This window comes from Apostichopus japonicus, chromosome 9 (genome assembly GCF_037975245.1).
Source record: "Apostichopus japonicus isolate 1M-3 chromosome 9, ASM3797524v1, whole genome shotgun sequence".
In the NCBI taxonomy this organism is placed as follows: domain Eukaryota; kingdom Metazoa; phylum Echinodermata; class Holothuroidea; order Aspidochirotida; family Stichopodidae; genus Apostichopus; species Apostichopus japonicus.
The window spans coordinates 18,712,359-18,725,393 of record NC_092569.1 but is presented as its reverse complement, the minus strand read 5'-3'; the positions used below and the strand labels follow the sequence as shown (position 1 = coordinate 18,725,393).

General features: G+C 33.2%; 1 protein-coding gene across 1 annotated transcript; it reads right to left on the bottom strand.

The window, feature by feature from the left end:
* Nucleotides 1-644: 644 nt before the first annotated feature.
* LOC139974494 (uncharacterized) lies at nucleotides 645-8,638 on the bottom strand. The gene is made up of 8 exons (XM_071981680.1): nucleotides 8,529-8,638; nucleotides 6,003-6,048; nucleotides 4,983-5,149; nucleotides 4,342-4,606; nucleotides 3,429-3,643; nucleotides 2,734-3,048; nucleotides 2,124-2,391; nucleotides 645-786 (listed from the first exon to the last, which is right to left on the bottom strand). The coding sequence occupies exons 1-7, from the start codon at nucleotides 8,610-8,612 to the stop codon at nucleotides 2,329-2,331; spliced, it is 1,155 nt and encodes a 384-aa protein (XP_071837781.1). The 5' UTR covers nucleotides 8,613-8,638; the 3' UTR covers nucleotides 645-786; nucleotides 2,124-2,328.
* Nucleotides 8,639-13,035: the final 4,397 nt, after the last annotated feature.

The following is a 13,035-nucleotide window of genomic DNA, read 5'->3' as shown; positions in this document are numbered from 1 at the left end:
ATAATAATAATAATAAAAATAATAATAAATCAAACAGTGTATATTATTCTTTATTACTGATACGTAAAATCTACTACGCATTAAAGCAGGCATCTAAAACATTTTCTAATGTAACTTGTTGATAATCAACCAATGTAATCGAAATGCCTTTCAATGTCATTTAAATTGAAGCAATAATGTTTTTTTTTGTCAAAAAAACTTAATAAAACTAGTCCATGACTTACAACAAAGAATCTTAAATTATATTTTAATGTACAACTACTTTTCATGTTTTGTTTAATTGAAATTTAAGTATGTTACTAAATACCGTTAAGTTTTTTGTGCCTTTAATATTAATTTTTATTCTTTTACATTTAAGCTCATCCACAAAATCAATTATCGTGTCTTCTTTCGACCAAAAGGAAAGCGATCCATTAGATTACTTCTCTATGAATCAGATGTCAGCTGCTTATTGACAAACACACATTAGTATCGTTTAAGAGCTTTATTACTTTATACGATTATTTTCTGTGACGTATAAGCACACTAGTCATCATACCGGAAGAAGTTTCATCTCGGAAAATTTGATGTTTTTGTCACCAGAAGGAAGATGGTGCCAATCGAAACTGTTCTGGCCATATGGAGAGTTGAGAGACGATTAAGCACAATAACGGTACCACCATGCACCGTTATAATAATGAATATGATGATGACTAAAATAATCCTTTGCACAGTTGCTACCCGAAGCATCGTTGTCACGGTCACGTGTGGTGAATGGAACGTTGTTGTGATACGTAAGACTGTCTCCTGTAGCAAACAGAGGTAATAAAATGAAGTTAGCTTACTTTTTATACGTACGTAAGAAATTTGACCTTTGACAATATAATACATTATGTGAATATCAAGAACCCCGGTGAGATTAAATTCGGCATATTAGTAACACTGTCTGATTTAGTTGTTTTACAACCAAGGTACAGATGAATCTTTCTTAGAGTATAATTGAATTGCATCTGCAGTGTGTATGTGTCTATTGGTGAGAATGTGTGCAACGAGGAACAAGAGTGCTAACTAAAACCGTCGGTTAGCATTTAAAATAGTTCGAAATGGTGAACATTTGAACTAGTTGTCGACCTTTCGCTGCTTCCATCTATAAACATTTTATTTTATAAAAAAAATCGTTTAAATTATAATATCATAAATATTTGTTTCCAGTTGAATGATGATATTCGGGCTAAGGGTATGGTGTTGTCATATCTACTTTTTAATTGTCCCTCCATAAATGCACTGTGTTCCATCAAACGTATATGTCCTAGTATTGCTTTCGGTAGTAACGTTTTTCTTTGACATGTAAATTTATAAATGCCTTTAGAAGTGGAGAGTGTAAACATGCCATTTGCTATAGAATTGCATTAAACTGTAAACAATATGTTATTTTTGTGGTTATTTTGACTAGCTTCCTCAGCGTGAATGTTGATCTCTGTTCAAAAAAATGTTGCATTTGTCGCAGTCACACATTTTGTTGTTTCCTTTTGGTCATCTTTCTGAATTAGGTGTGATCAGATTTTTTTCCGAGTATAAAGGTATGTAAACGTATAGCGGTCTTGACTGTTTATCATAAAATGCATTGTATTGTCTAATAGGGGAAAGACGCATTAAGTTTCTTAAATCAGCGGAAAATTGTTAGCCATAGAAACCATCGTTAGCAGTTTCATGGCTAATGTAACCATGCTTGATAATTTGTAAAATGTCTTTGGTCTTTTCCAAAACCGATGAATCCATCGTTAAATGCAGGTTGGTATTTGGTTAGGACATCGTTTATCAAAAATAAAGAGAGCTAAGAGCAGGTTCAAATGTATCACATTTCATGCCAAGTCAAGTCAAGTAAACAACAACTTAAAAATGAAACGGAAACCTTTTGAATAACATATGTCATGATGACAATAGAGTACTGATTCAGCTTGTTATGGACTACAATATATTTCCAGGAGAACGGTTCATCTGAAACAATTAAGTCAGCTTCAACAACATAATACTAAGTTGATGTTTACAACTAGCAATTGTTAAAACCTCTGTTTTATTTTTAACATTTACATTTTTAGTTACATTAATATCTTTCAATAACATTGCGTATCTTTCAGACTTACCTGCATTGCTTTCGGACCGATAACTACCCAGTTGGAGTCTGTAGTTGTCATTTTCGTCGTTGATACGAAAAAAGTCGTATTTAGCAAAATAAGGCACTCCGTTGTTATTGACTAAATCTACTCTCAGTTGATAACTTCGTTGGTTCGTAAAGCTGTATATCTTGTCATTGCCTAACCAGAAGTTGTTGGTAAGACTACCGAAACCTTACTTGTAATTATCCCAGTATAGGAAGAAATCTTGAGATCCGTCAATATGACGCTGGAAAACCTGTAATACGAAAGAAACGTAATCGAAATAAAAGCTTGGACAGAAATGTGGCAAAACATTACAACCACTCTTTCTTTATTGTCGTGATCTACCGGTTACTAGACCCCAAAGAATACTTGACAAAAAGTAAAACTCTAATTAACTCCATACATAAAAAGGATCACATATCTATTCTTTCTGTTCCTTTCATGTTCATTCAGCAACTGACTCATCTTTAAATTATTCTTATTTCCTCGCCGCCGATCATGATTCAGGTAACATATTACAAGTTAGAAATAGAGGCACACCAATTGGTTATGCGTTATTTACCACTCAAATTGAATACAATGGGCTGCACCTTACCGTCCAACCTCCTCCATCTGTCATGTTACAGTAAACGTTGAAAGGCAAACCAGTCCAAGACGTTGGCTTGATTTGGTAAATACCATTATCTCTCTCTCCACTTTCGTATATTTCTTGGCAGTCTGACGGTAGTACTAGCCTTGTACATAACAAACCGTTTCCCGTGTACCCTGCATTACAGTAACACTGCAAGAGATCGTCTCTTTCTTCACAGATTGCGTTAGGGTGGCACTGATAGCTGTCATCGCAATCTAACTGACCATTACTGCAGGAACATCTGCTCTGACAATTGGGAGCAATGTATTCCTCTCCCTCCTGCAATTGATAAACAGAACTTTGATGAATTAACTTCAAACAACATTTGTAAGTTACATGTAGGCCTACATAAAGTTAAATCACCATTAGAATGAAGCAATGCCCCAAACTCACAAAAAATCTAATACACACTGCCTGCTAGCTCAAAGAGGATAATTACACACCTTTTTGAGTTAAAGATATCTCATGAAACAAGAACAAAGCAAATCTTGCGTATAATTTACATGCAATCATGTGCTTTATCAAAAATAGTTAGCATTCGATGTTTACGATTGGGAATGATTAAATGAATTTGTTCGACAGAACACAACTATTGAAGTTAATATCAGTTTTGATGATATTTTAGACAATTGTTATTAACAATCGAGGGTGAACATTACCGGCAAAACTTTTCCCCTGCCATCATTGGCCCCAGAGAGGTAACATCCACACTCTTGTATGGGTTGACAAGTATCACCGTCCATCAGGTAACCAGAAGGGCAAACACATGTAGTTGATTCACTACTGCTAGAAATAATGCAACCGTCCGGGTCAGCACAAGAGCCCTCACAGTTGCCAAACACTTTGTTGGTTGGACAAAAAGTTATAGGGACGTCTGCAAAGAAAACATAGCATGAAAATATTGTCCACTGAGCATTGCATTTAAGAGAAATCAAAATATACAACAGTCCATGTAGTAAATTATGGTAAGCAAAGAGGAAAGAATACAAATACAAAGGAGGCTGACAAAATAATTTGCAATAACGGTAAATGAAGATATACAACTCCATCTTGTTTGCTGTGGAATCATACGAGACTAACATGGTTTGTTTTGACATTCTTGTCTGCGGTTGGTATATTTAAAAATAATTTATAACTTCCCAAACCAATAACAAAAATTACTAGCCCAAATACTGTTTGGTTGGATCATAATAGTCTACATCACAATAGTTTGGATTGCAACAGTTGGATCACAATTGTCTGATCTTAAATAAGATGAATTATAACAGTTATTTTCCAATCAAATCATTGTTTATGAATAACTTTAGTCCCGATTTTCAGAAGAAGGTATATTGAGCATGGTACGTCTGATAAAATTGTAGTTTTTGTACTATGTGTTTAAGTTTAATATATTAAGTCATTGATTAGTTTCGTAGGAAGATTTGATATGTTGTCATATTAAATACTGCATCAAACTAACAAATGATAGTTTCTATTCAGGTGATTATGTACATGTGATGGTCAAAGAACATATGAAACGACCTCTGTTGCTTTTCACTGCAGTACTATAATGGGTATAGAACTACAACGTACCTGACGTTAAATTAGCCTGTCCGACACTGACGAGTTTATAGTTACTGTAGCCGTCACTGATGCGAAAGTCGTCGTATGACAAATTAAACATGGAGCCATCTGCTTTTGTCATTTCAATTCGAAGTTGGTAAGTTCTCTGGTTTGTTAGATATGCAATTCTATCATTTCCAAGCCAAAACTCATTTAAGAGAAATCCAAATCCAGCCTCATATTCCTCCCATTTCCTATTAAAGTCAATTGATCCGTCCAGTCTACGTTGCAGTACCTGTTGACAAACCATATATAACTATTTAAAAAAATGTTTTTTCTTTTATAGTTTTGGAGCTAGCTTTTATGATGAGTTAAACTGACCATACGTTGCTCAAAAGAAGACACTTGCAGGCAATCAGACTTACGCAGTTTTTCCCTTAATAAAGATAATGAATTTGGGTTTAAATCATTCATTCGAATATAAACGATTCGTTGCCCATTCACACTTCATTATATGTAAGCGCTTTTCACACATGAAAGAAAATCAAAACAACAGTTCAGTTTTAATATTTCGTTATTAATATATCATTATCGTGACATCCCCCAGAAAAAAAAAAACGTAGAAAAAATGGTCATGCTAACTTGGAAATAAGAAATATTAGATCGCATACCGTCCATCCACCATTTTCTAAGCTATTATCGCAGTAAACTTCAAATGGTTCCGGATAACCAGCGGGTTTTATGGGGTAGACGCCGCTGTCGACAGAGGAGGAACATTGATGCATAGCATCGTAACAGTCTACGGCAAACTCGGATTGACGGTAAAAGAAATAGGACTCTGTAAAACAAATCATTCATATAGCTCTTAATTAATAATGAGTAATTTATCAAGGGATATGTTTTCACATGACTGTACATGAATAAAAGTAATTGAAACAAGAAATTTACAAAGTGCAAGTGTTTTCATTTTTGATGCTGATATTGCCTTCAATACTATTGGCGAAGAATGACAAATGTTTTACGCGATTTAAAGAAAAGGAAACCAATTTCAGCATATAAAAGCTCAAAAAATGGACAAGAATGGAAATTGCGACAATATGACTAATTCCTATTGGTCCTACCATTAACAACAACGTTTACATTTTTCAATGAAATGTTAATTTTTGTAGTAAACTCTCATCAGCGAGGTGCATGATTGATTTCGTGGTGTAATAATAGTTATTATGTCCATTACAGTATTTGAATCAACATTATTAACGGATAACATTATAAATATGTATACAAACGCTGTGGGTCCACACGATACGAAATTGTTGTGTGTTAACAATTTTCGAGCTGCTTAGATTCATTAAGCCCAGAATTTGACAAAAATTGTATTTTCGTAATTAATATCAATAGATGAAAAAAAAAACACCAAGCTAAATAGCGAAAATATTTGCTTCTATCCTGAACGATAAACTGAGGTTTTTTAGGATAATCTCCATAAAGGTTGATAAAGCTCGTCGAGCTTTTAGTTAACAAACAAATATGTCAATGTAGATAAAAAAGAATTGATTGGGGTATGAATATATCATAAAAATGTACATTTGTTTTACAAAAAAAAATATGTTTTGAAGCAATCGATCAGAGTTTTGCTATAAAGTGTAACAACAGTTGTTAGGGTATTAAAAGCAAAATAAAATAATACGTACGTGGAATTGTGCTGTCTATATCCTCGAGGGGAGGTTGTCTGGCATTCTGCAATAAAAGAAGGGAAAAGTGAGCTTAAAACGATTTAATAATTATGAAAGTAGATATTTAAACGGTGTTTACTGTTAATAAACAACTGAATTCCTTAAGGAATTTTGGGTTTCTAAAATTTGTTTATATTGCATATAAAACGAAAAAGTTGGAATCAGACTCTTGCAACTAAACATCAATAGTTTACCTTAGAAGTCGAGTAAATGAAATTTAGTTAATGTGGTAATGAAGAAAATATATGCCTGTAATGGTCACGTTACCTAAAATGTGATGTGATTGTTATCAAATGTTTTACTTGAAGAACAGTTTACTCATTCTTAGCATTGCCAAGTACCTTCTTATTGAAATCCATTAGAAGGTCATGAACCTCTTAAACACATAGTTCTAGTAAATATAAGTTCCGTTATATAAGAAAGTTCATTAAGTAGATTAAAGTAATTGATCCATTTTTTATACAAACAATGCAATATATTTGTTTCACATAATGAAAGAATTGCAACAATATATGAAAAAAAAGTAACTTGTTATAAATCGTTTATTCAAACTAAGGTGATCAAACTTGTGCATTCACTATAGTGTAATACGCTGCAACAACTATTTGCGTCAACAAAGAATGGTATCGAAAGTTTAACCTGAATTCAAATCAGAAAATACTTTAGAAGAAGTACAAAATGTCATTCGTAACAGAGTGTTATATGATGTAAGATATATCTATAATCAATACTATCTGTGCTATCTGCCACACAGAATACTAGTAACTGTTGCTATAGAATAAATGGGTTAAATTTTACCCTAGTTTATCAATGATATCAAACGTAATGTTCAATGAATGGGAGAAATACTTGCGCTCCTTTGCAGAAGAGTTTAAAGTTGTGTTAGGAATTATACAAGAAAATGTTATTCTTAGAAGTTATATTCATTGCCCTACTAACTGGGATATACTTCATCGAGTTGGTAACTTTTATACCCGGTACTTTGTGAAGGAAATTCGGCTATTAAAATTTGTATACAAATTTTGAAATGATCAAATCAATTTCTCATCATTGTGTGGAAAGAAAAGATATCTTCCATGTTTCATTCAATTATATACTGTAGTTTCTTTATTTTAACCGACCTGAAGTCACTAAACAACCGTTTTTCGATTAACGCATATGTATAATTATTAGTATTATACTATGAACGTACTTGCAATGAAAATATTATACCGTTAATGAAAACGATAAGAATTTGTGACCAATGGAATTGAATGATATTTTTCCCAAAAAGTTAAACATAGTTAATTTAAGTAGTCTTTCATTGAAAACCAATCTGATATAGGCATAACTAAGGGACTAAATATATTAATGAAACATTTCAAAATTAAAAAATCAGTTCAAGTAACAGATAAACTACTGAATAAGTGTTATCAAAATACTTATGACAATGGGAAGTTCAGAAGATAATGTATTTCAGAGAAAATATAACCAAACAACATTAATTAAATGAATATACAAATATCTGTTTTTATAATATAGTGCTGTATGGGAGACATGTATAACTACGTTTTTGCTTTAAGCTACAAATAGCTTCTTGAGAACGATGCATTATCTTTAAGTTTCTCTGTCTAAGATAATAACTGGCAATGTTCGTTGATAATTTTAAATTGTTGTAACTAATCAATTTCCTTACTGTCCAAAATATATTATAATAACGTATAAAACTAATATATAAACTGCTAAAGGTTGTTTGATTTAATGCAGCTAAAACTATTAACTAAACATGATACAACCTCTCATTCAATCGGCACATCCCTTTTAAATCCACTATTTATGAAATTATTTAGAACATTTAATTTTAATATACTTATTTTATTAAAACTGTAAAAGTTTAATTATCAGATAGATTGCACCACTTTCGTATTGAAAGAAAACTCTTTTTGATGAAATAGGCAAACTGAAAGATGGTATCGTTACTGACGCAAATTCAGATTTAAAATTTATAACGATTCTGTGCGTAGTTTCAATTATGGAAGGTAGTTAAGGCTGCTTAAATTAAACCAAATTGAAACACTATTGCATGAAAAGCATGTATCCAAAAGGATGCTACAGATAAAAATATACGATTATCAATGTTGTTTAAGTAGTGGAGAATAATATTCATTGTCGATATATTTATTTAATTTAACTTGGTCTATGAACCACGTCACAGTTGCCACTATATTCTGAAGACAAAATATACTGTATGTAACAATTGAAGAAAACAATTGTGACACCTTCGTAAGTACTGTCTTTTGCAAAATGAAATTCATGATTAAATTTCAAACCAATACGGTTTAATGTGTTTCCTTAATGCAGCGATGTAGGCTATACGAAAATACGAGTCTTGTAGAATAGGTAATCACCTTTTTTATTTTACCATATCAAGATTTCTGGAAGTATTGTACCAGAAATGTTAAATATTTTGTTTCGAAGGAAATGTATATTTAAAACTCAACTCACCAGTTCTTGTGAGACAGCGTTCTTCGTTGTCAGCGAAATAAGTAACATTACGGCAAAGGCCGTAAAACGAACAATATACAGCATCGTGATGGAAGAGGTTACGTTTGATGCTCGTCTGAAGTCGTAATGAAATATTTTAAGTATTTCTCTTCTGACGGTGGCGAGGAGTTACAAGGAAGTAGGAGAGTACGGTAGAAAGCTGATGCCACAACGTGTTTGGCTTTTCAACAAGTAACGTAATCATAAGTTGTGTTAAGTTTAGTTCAGGGTAAAAGAGATACCGTGCCATTTCCAAGTTTGATCTTAGAGCCACCGTAGGCTATAGATCGTGTGACTATTTGGATGAATGCCAAGACCATCGTGTCAATTTATTAAATAATAGAAAGAACATAATCGTAATACGACCGAAGCATTTGGGTGTATTTGTAAAATAAATCGCAGCCATAGAGTAAATCTACAGAGTTATATAACCAAACAAAGCAAAACATGATAATAAAATTAATTATAATAGCAATAAAATAGTTTATATATTTAAAAAAAAGTATCATAAGGATAGCAATGGTATATATTTAGAAGTCGTTTAACAAAACTGTGCATATACACAGCTACAGAGGTCCACAGTATTAACTTCAGCAGCACCTAAACCTTGTATACTATGAATTTAACGTAACCCACCTAATTTGACTATCAAAAAGAACTCGTTCGTAACTGGTTGTTAAATATTGCAATACCTCACATAATCTCGTTACTCCAAGTGCTAGTAAGGGTAATACAAATCTTAAGACGGAATAACTTTAAAAAAGAAGACATGTTTCTATACCGTAAATTGTGTCTTTATAGCAGCCAAACTAGTCCACATAGTCAGTCATGACTATGTGGTCACCGTCCCATTAACATTGCACAGACCTGAGTGTGGTACAGTGCAGTGAAGTTAATGTGCTGATTTTCGTACCCATGCATTATGTTCTCATGCAATATGTTAACTGAGGTTTCCCACTGTTACCTTCATCGTTTAAACATGTGCAAGGTAATGGGACTGAGGAAGAGAGTTTATCTATCAGTGAAAGATCTTGTATTAGTAGCCATGCCCAGGTTATTTTCTGCCGAAACCTTCTTAGATATTTGTCAAACAGAGTAAAGATGGCATCTGTGATCTATATATCTCAGCTCGATGTATACACGCTACCGGGGTATCAAGCGGTTTTCAATGTTACCTTCAAGGTGAACTATCTTTTGCTCAATCTAACTAAAACTGAATATTATACCTCAGTGACATAAAAGGTAATACTAGCGTTACACTAGTTATAACATGGACCACGACTTTACACAGCTATATGTTTTCAGAAGTATAAATGATCATAATGCATATGCGATGATTGAGAGTAGTTTGTGGGAAATAAAATGTATTTTAAAAATATTTACAAATTAAAAGACCAGATGTTTCGATACCAGTATTATTTGTTTGCGAAGGAGGATTGAAACACCAAAATAGTACAAAGAACAAAAGTAATGTCAGATACGGATGCTTTGAGTAATGCATGGCTAGTTAGAAGAAGCTACATACGAAATTGACATTGGGAAGTTACATTGATATCTCAATTTATGATTGTGCAAATGAGGCAACAATATTGAACATATTATTTGTGTTTCGTTGAACATATTTAACAGACGTTTAATATTTTGGTTACAAAGTGTAATGAATACAGTTACTAGGTATAGTAGCTATGACCATGATAAATAAGTACAGAATTCAATATGTTGCTTTTACCGATAATTCCCAAAGCCCAACCCGACCATCAGCTACCATGCAGGGCATCCTTAAGTTTATGAATCTGCCAAGCGATACTGTCATTGCCAAAGCAACACCACTATGGAGTTATGTTAGACTGTGAGCACCGCAACGTAAGATAACTCTTCAATAGACTGCTGTGATGTCAGTAACCAGATGCTCTTTTCAAGTATCAAAGCATACTCATGTTTTAATATGGAACGCTAGTCAGGTACGTATGATCGGATTCTCAGATATATTTATGCAAGAAATAAAAGTACAATGGTACTATGTTACTGTATAACATTACATTATATTTTAACTTTACTTTAACAAGAAAATGTGATTCGATGCTAAGTTTTCATGTAGAAATATGTTCATAAATTACATCTCAATACACGTACAAGACATAAAGAATTATTAATGTTGGGTATTGGATTCGAATAGCCATGAACCAAATAATCCGTGTTTTAATGTATTTCTCCTTTAAAGTTGATTATTGTTACAAGCTATGCTAAACGCGATCATATGTGTTTCTTTATTTTTGTTTTTGTTTCTTGCAAACGGAATATTCCTTTTGATTGATAGGTACAGGAATCTAGTGAATCTTTATTAAATTTACTTTGATTAATTGTCGTTATGAGAACATTTTTTTATGACACTGATACGAAGTATACTATTTATATATATATATATATAATACTTGTTGCATAAATTATTTGTAATGTGATATTCCATGCACAATTGCAAATTTTTCGTTTTCTATTATGTATCCAGCTTTGCCATCTTTGGTTTGCTTCATTTTGGTATACTGGATGCGATACGGGTTTACTCTATGCTTAACAACAAGTTTTCGTGTTCTTGTGTTCTTTTCTCACTCGAATTGCTTAAGTTTAATTTAAGCTCAGATAGTGACGTATCGCAGCGGAATGTGCTACTTAACTAAAAAAGATAGAGAGAAACAAGAAGAAACAACGTAAAACATATCATAACATGTATTCTTTTATTTTTTTCTGGAAATGGAAGCTTCAGTGACAAGAAAGTATAACTGCAGATTCCCCTCATGACGACTATTTCACACGTTTCTTAGCCTTTCAAGTAAACATTTCACGTGTGAAGCTGGTTGTTCTCAAACAAATATCAGTAAAGTAAGGTAAATCAGCACACCTAAACAGCATGGGCCACTTGAAAGAGCAATACACAATTTTATGGAATCATCTCTCAATGTTGACATTATGAAGCTCTGTCCAGCGGTGTGCCTCGTGACAACAAATAAAACTTTATAAAAAAAAACAAAAAAAAAAAACGTGAATTTAAACCTATAGCTTCTGCTTCAATTCATGAAACGAAAGTGCGTTGTGAATGTATATACTCACAGAGAGCACATGCGATATTGGCTAAAACAGGACTTAAACTTGGGTCTCCAAGATATCCATGTGCTCTACAAACTGTGGTATATGTTCCTTAGATGGGGCCGATGCCTATATTTAACTTAACCTGAGATCAAACACCAGTTTCATTCTATGCAAAACCGGAAAGCTGTCGTAAGAGCAGAAGACTGTTGTTGGGTTGAGGGTTGAAAAAATGATTTTTTTTTTATACATCTTATGACATCTTCTAAACAGATTAACCTTCATGAAAAAGTGTCTTCCAAATACAGGTCAAGTTGCGAGGGTGTAGACTACCTTTTCAATGGCACCGAAATTGTAAAATTAGTAAGCAACTTAACCGTGTGTTTTTTGTTGTTGCTGAAACAGAGACCGGTTAGTAGCAACGGTCTAATTGTTCTTCAGAATGTACTATTTTGTTCCCGGGGAGTGGGATGGGGCTAGTACTTCAGCAGCGGAGATTGTCAATGTACACCCGATACACGCAGAAAACAGAGTTACTAATATCAATCTTACAGTTTTGTACCAAAGGAAAATCTGGATCGTTCTAAAATCGGTATCATGTGATATTAGGATTACAGTAAGAAATGAGGATAAATGTAATTCCAAGAAATTCAGTTGTTCGGAATTTTGGGATTACACATATCCTCAGGTCTTACTGTAATCCTCATAGCAAATGCTACCGATTTATCATATTTATCAGCACGATCCAGTTTTTACTGTGGTACAAAACTTTAGATGTACAATAGTTACTGTAATTCCTTTGTGAATCAGTTGCAATGTAGTCAACTTGTGTTGATTCCGTGCCTATACTTCATCGTGAGTAATTGGTTGTTCAGGGTACCGTGGCGATGTAAATATTTTAACGTAGGAGGCTGGGACAGTTTAATGGTCTTAATCAGTTTGAATACTCACTGTAATCTCACTTAACAGTGAGCAGTTTTCAGCACCATTATGTCTTTATATGTCCTTGCAGTAACAGCAATTGCATCTATTTAGCTCGCTTTAACAGACCTAAGCGATATTGTGAGCAACATGTGATCTATGGTTATAGTTGAGTTAGAGGTGCGGACGTTCTCCTTTTAAATTATTCTAAACGTAGTTTTGTTAAACATTAAATACTTACTACCGATTACTTATATGTTACCATAATACTAGTTGTTAATAAGCGGTTCAAGGTTTGCCATTTTTGTCAGATTCTGTGGTTTATTTGTATTCAATTGAGTTTTAACTACTCGCATCACTCCAGTGTAAAGCTCTACATATTTATTAAAATGAAACGAGAAGTTTGATAAACATTTTTGATAAACACGATATTGTGAGCAATAAGTGATCTATTGTGAAAGATGAG

Coding starts and splice junctions, on each gene's coding strand:
- LOC139974494 (XM_071981680.1), bottom strand. CDS start 8,612: ATGCTGTATATTGTTCGTTTTACGGCCTTTGCCGTAATGTTACTTATT. Junction 5,150..6,002: donor TATAGACAGCACAATTCCAC/GTACGTATTATT, acceptor TTTGTTTTACAG/AGTCCTATTTCTTTTACCGT. Junction 2,392..2,733: donor CAGATGGAGGAGGTTGGACG/GTAAGGTGCAGC, acceptor TTCGTATTACAG/GTTTTCCAGCGTCATATTGA.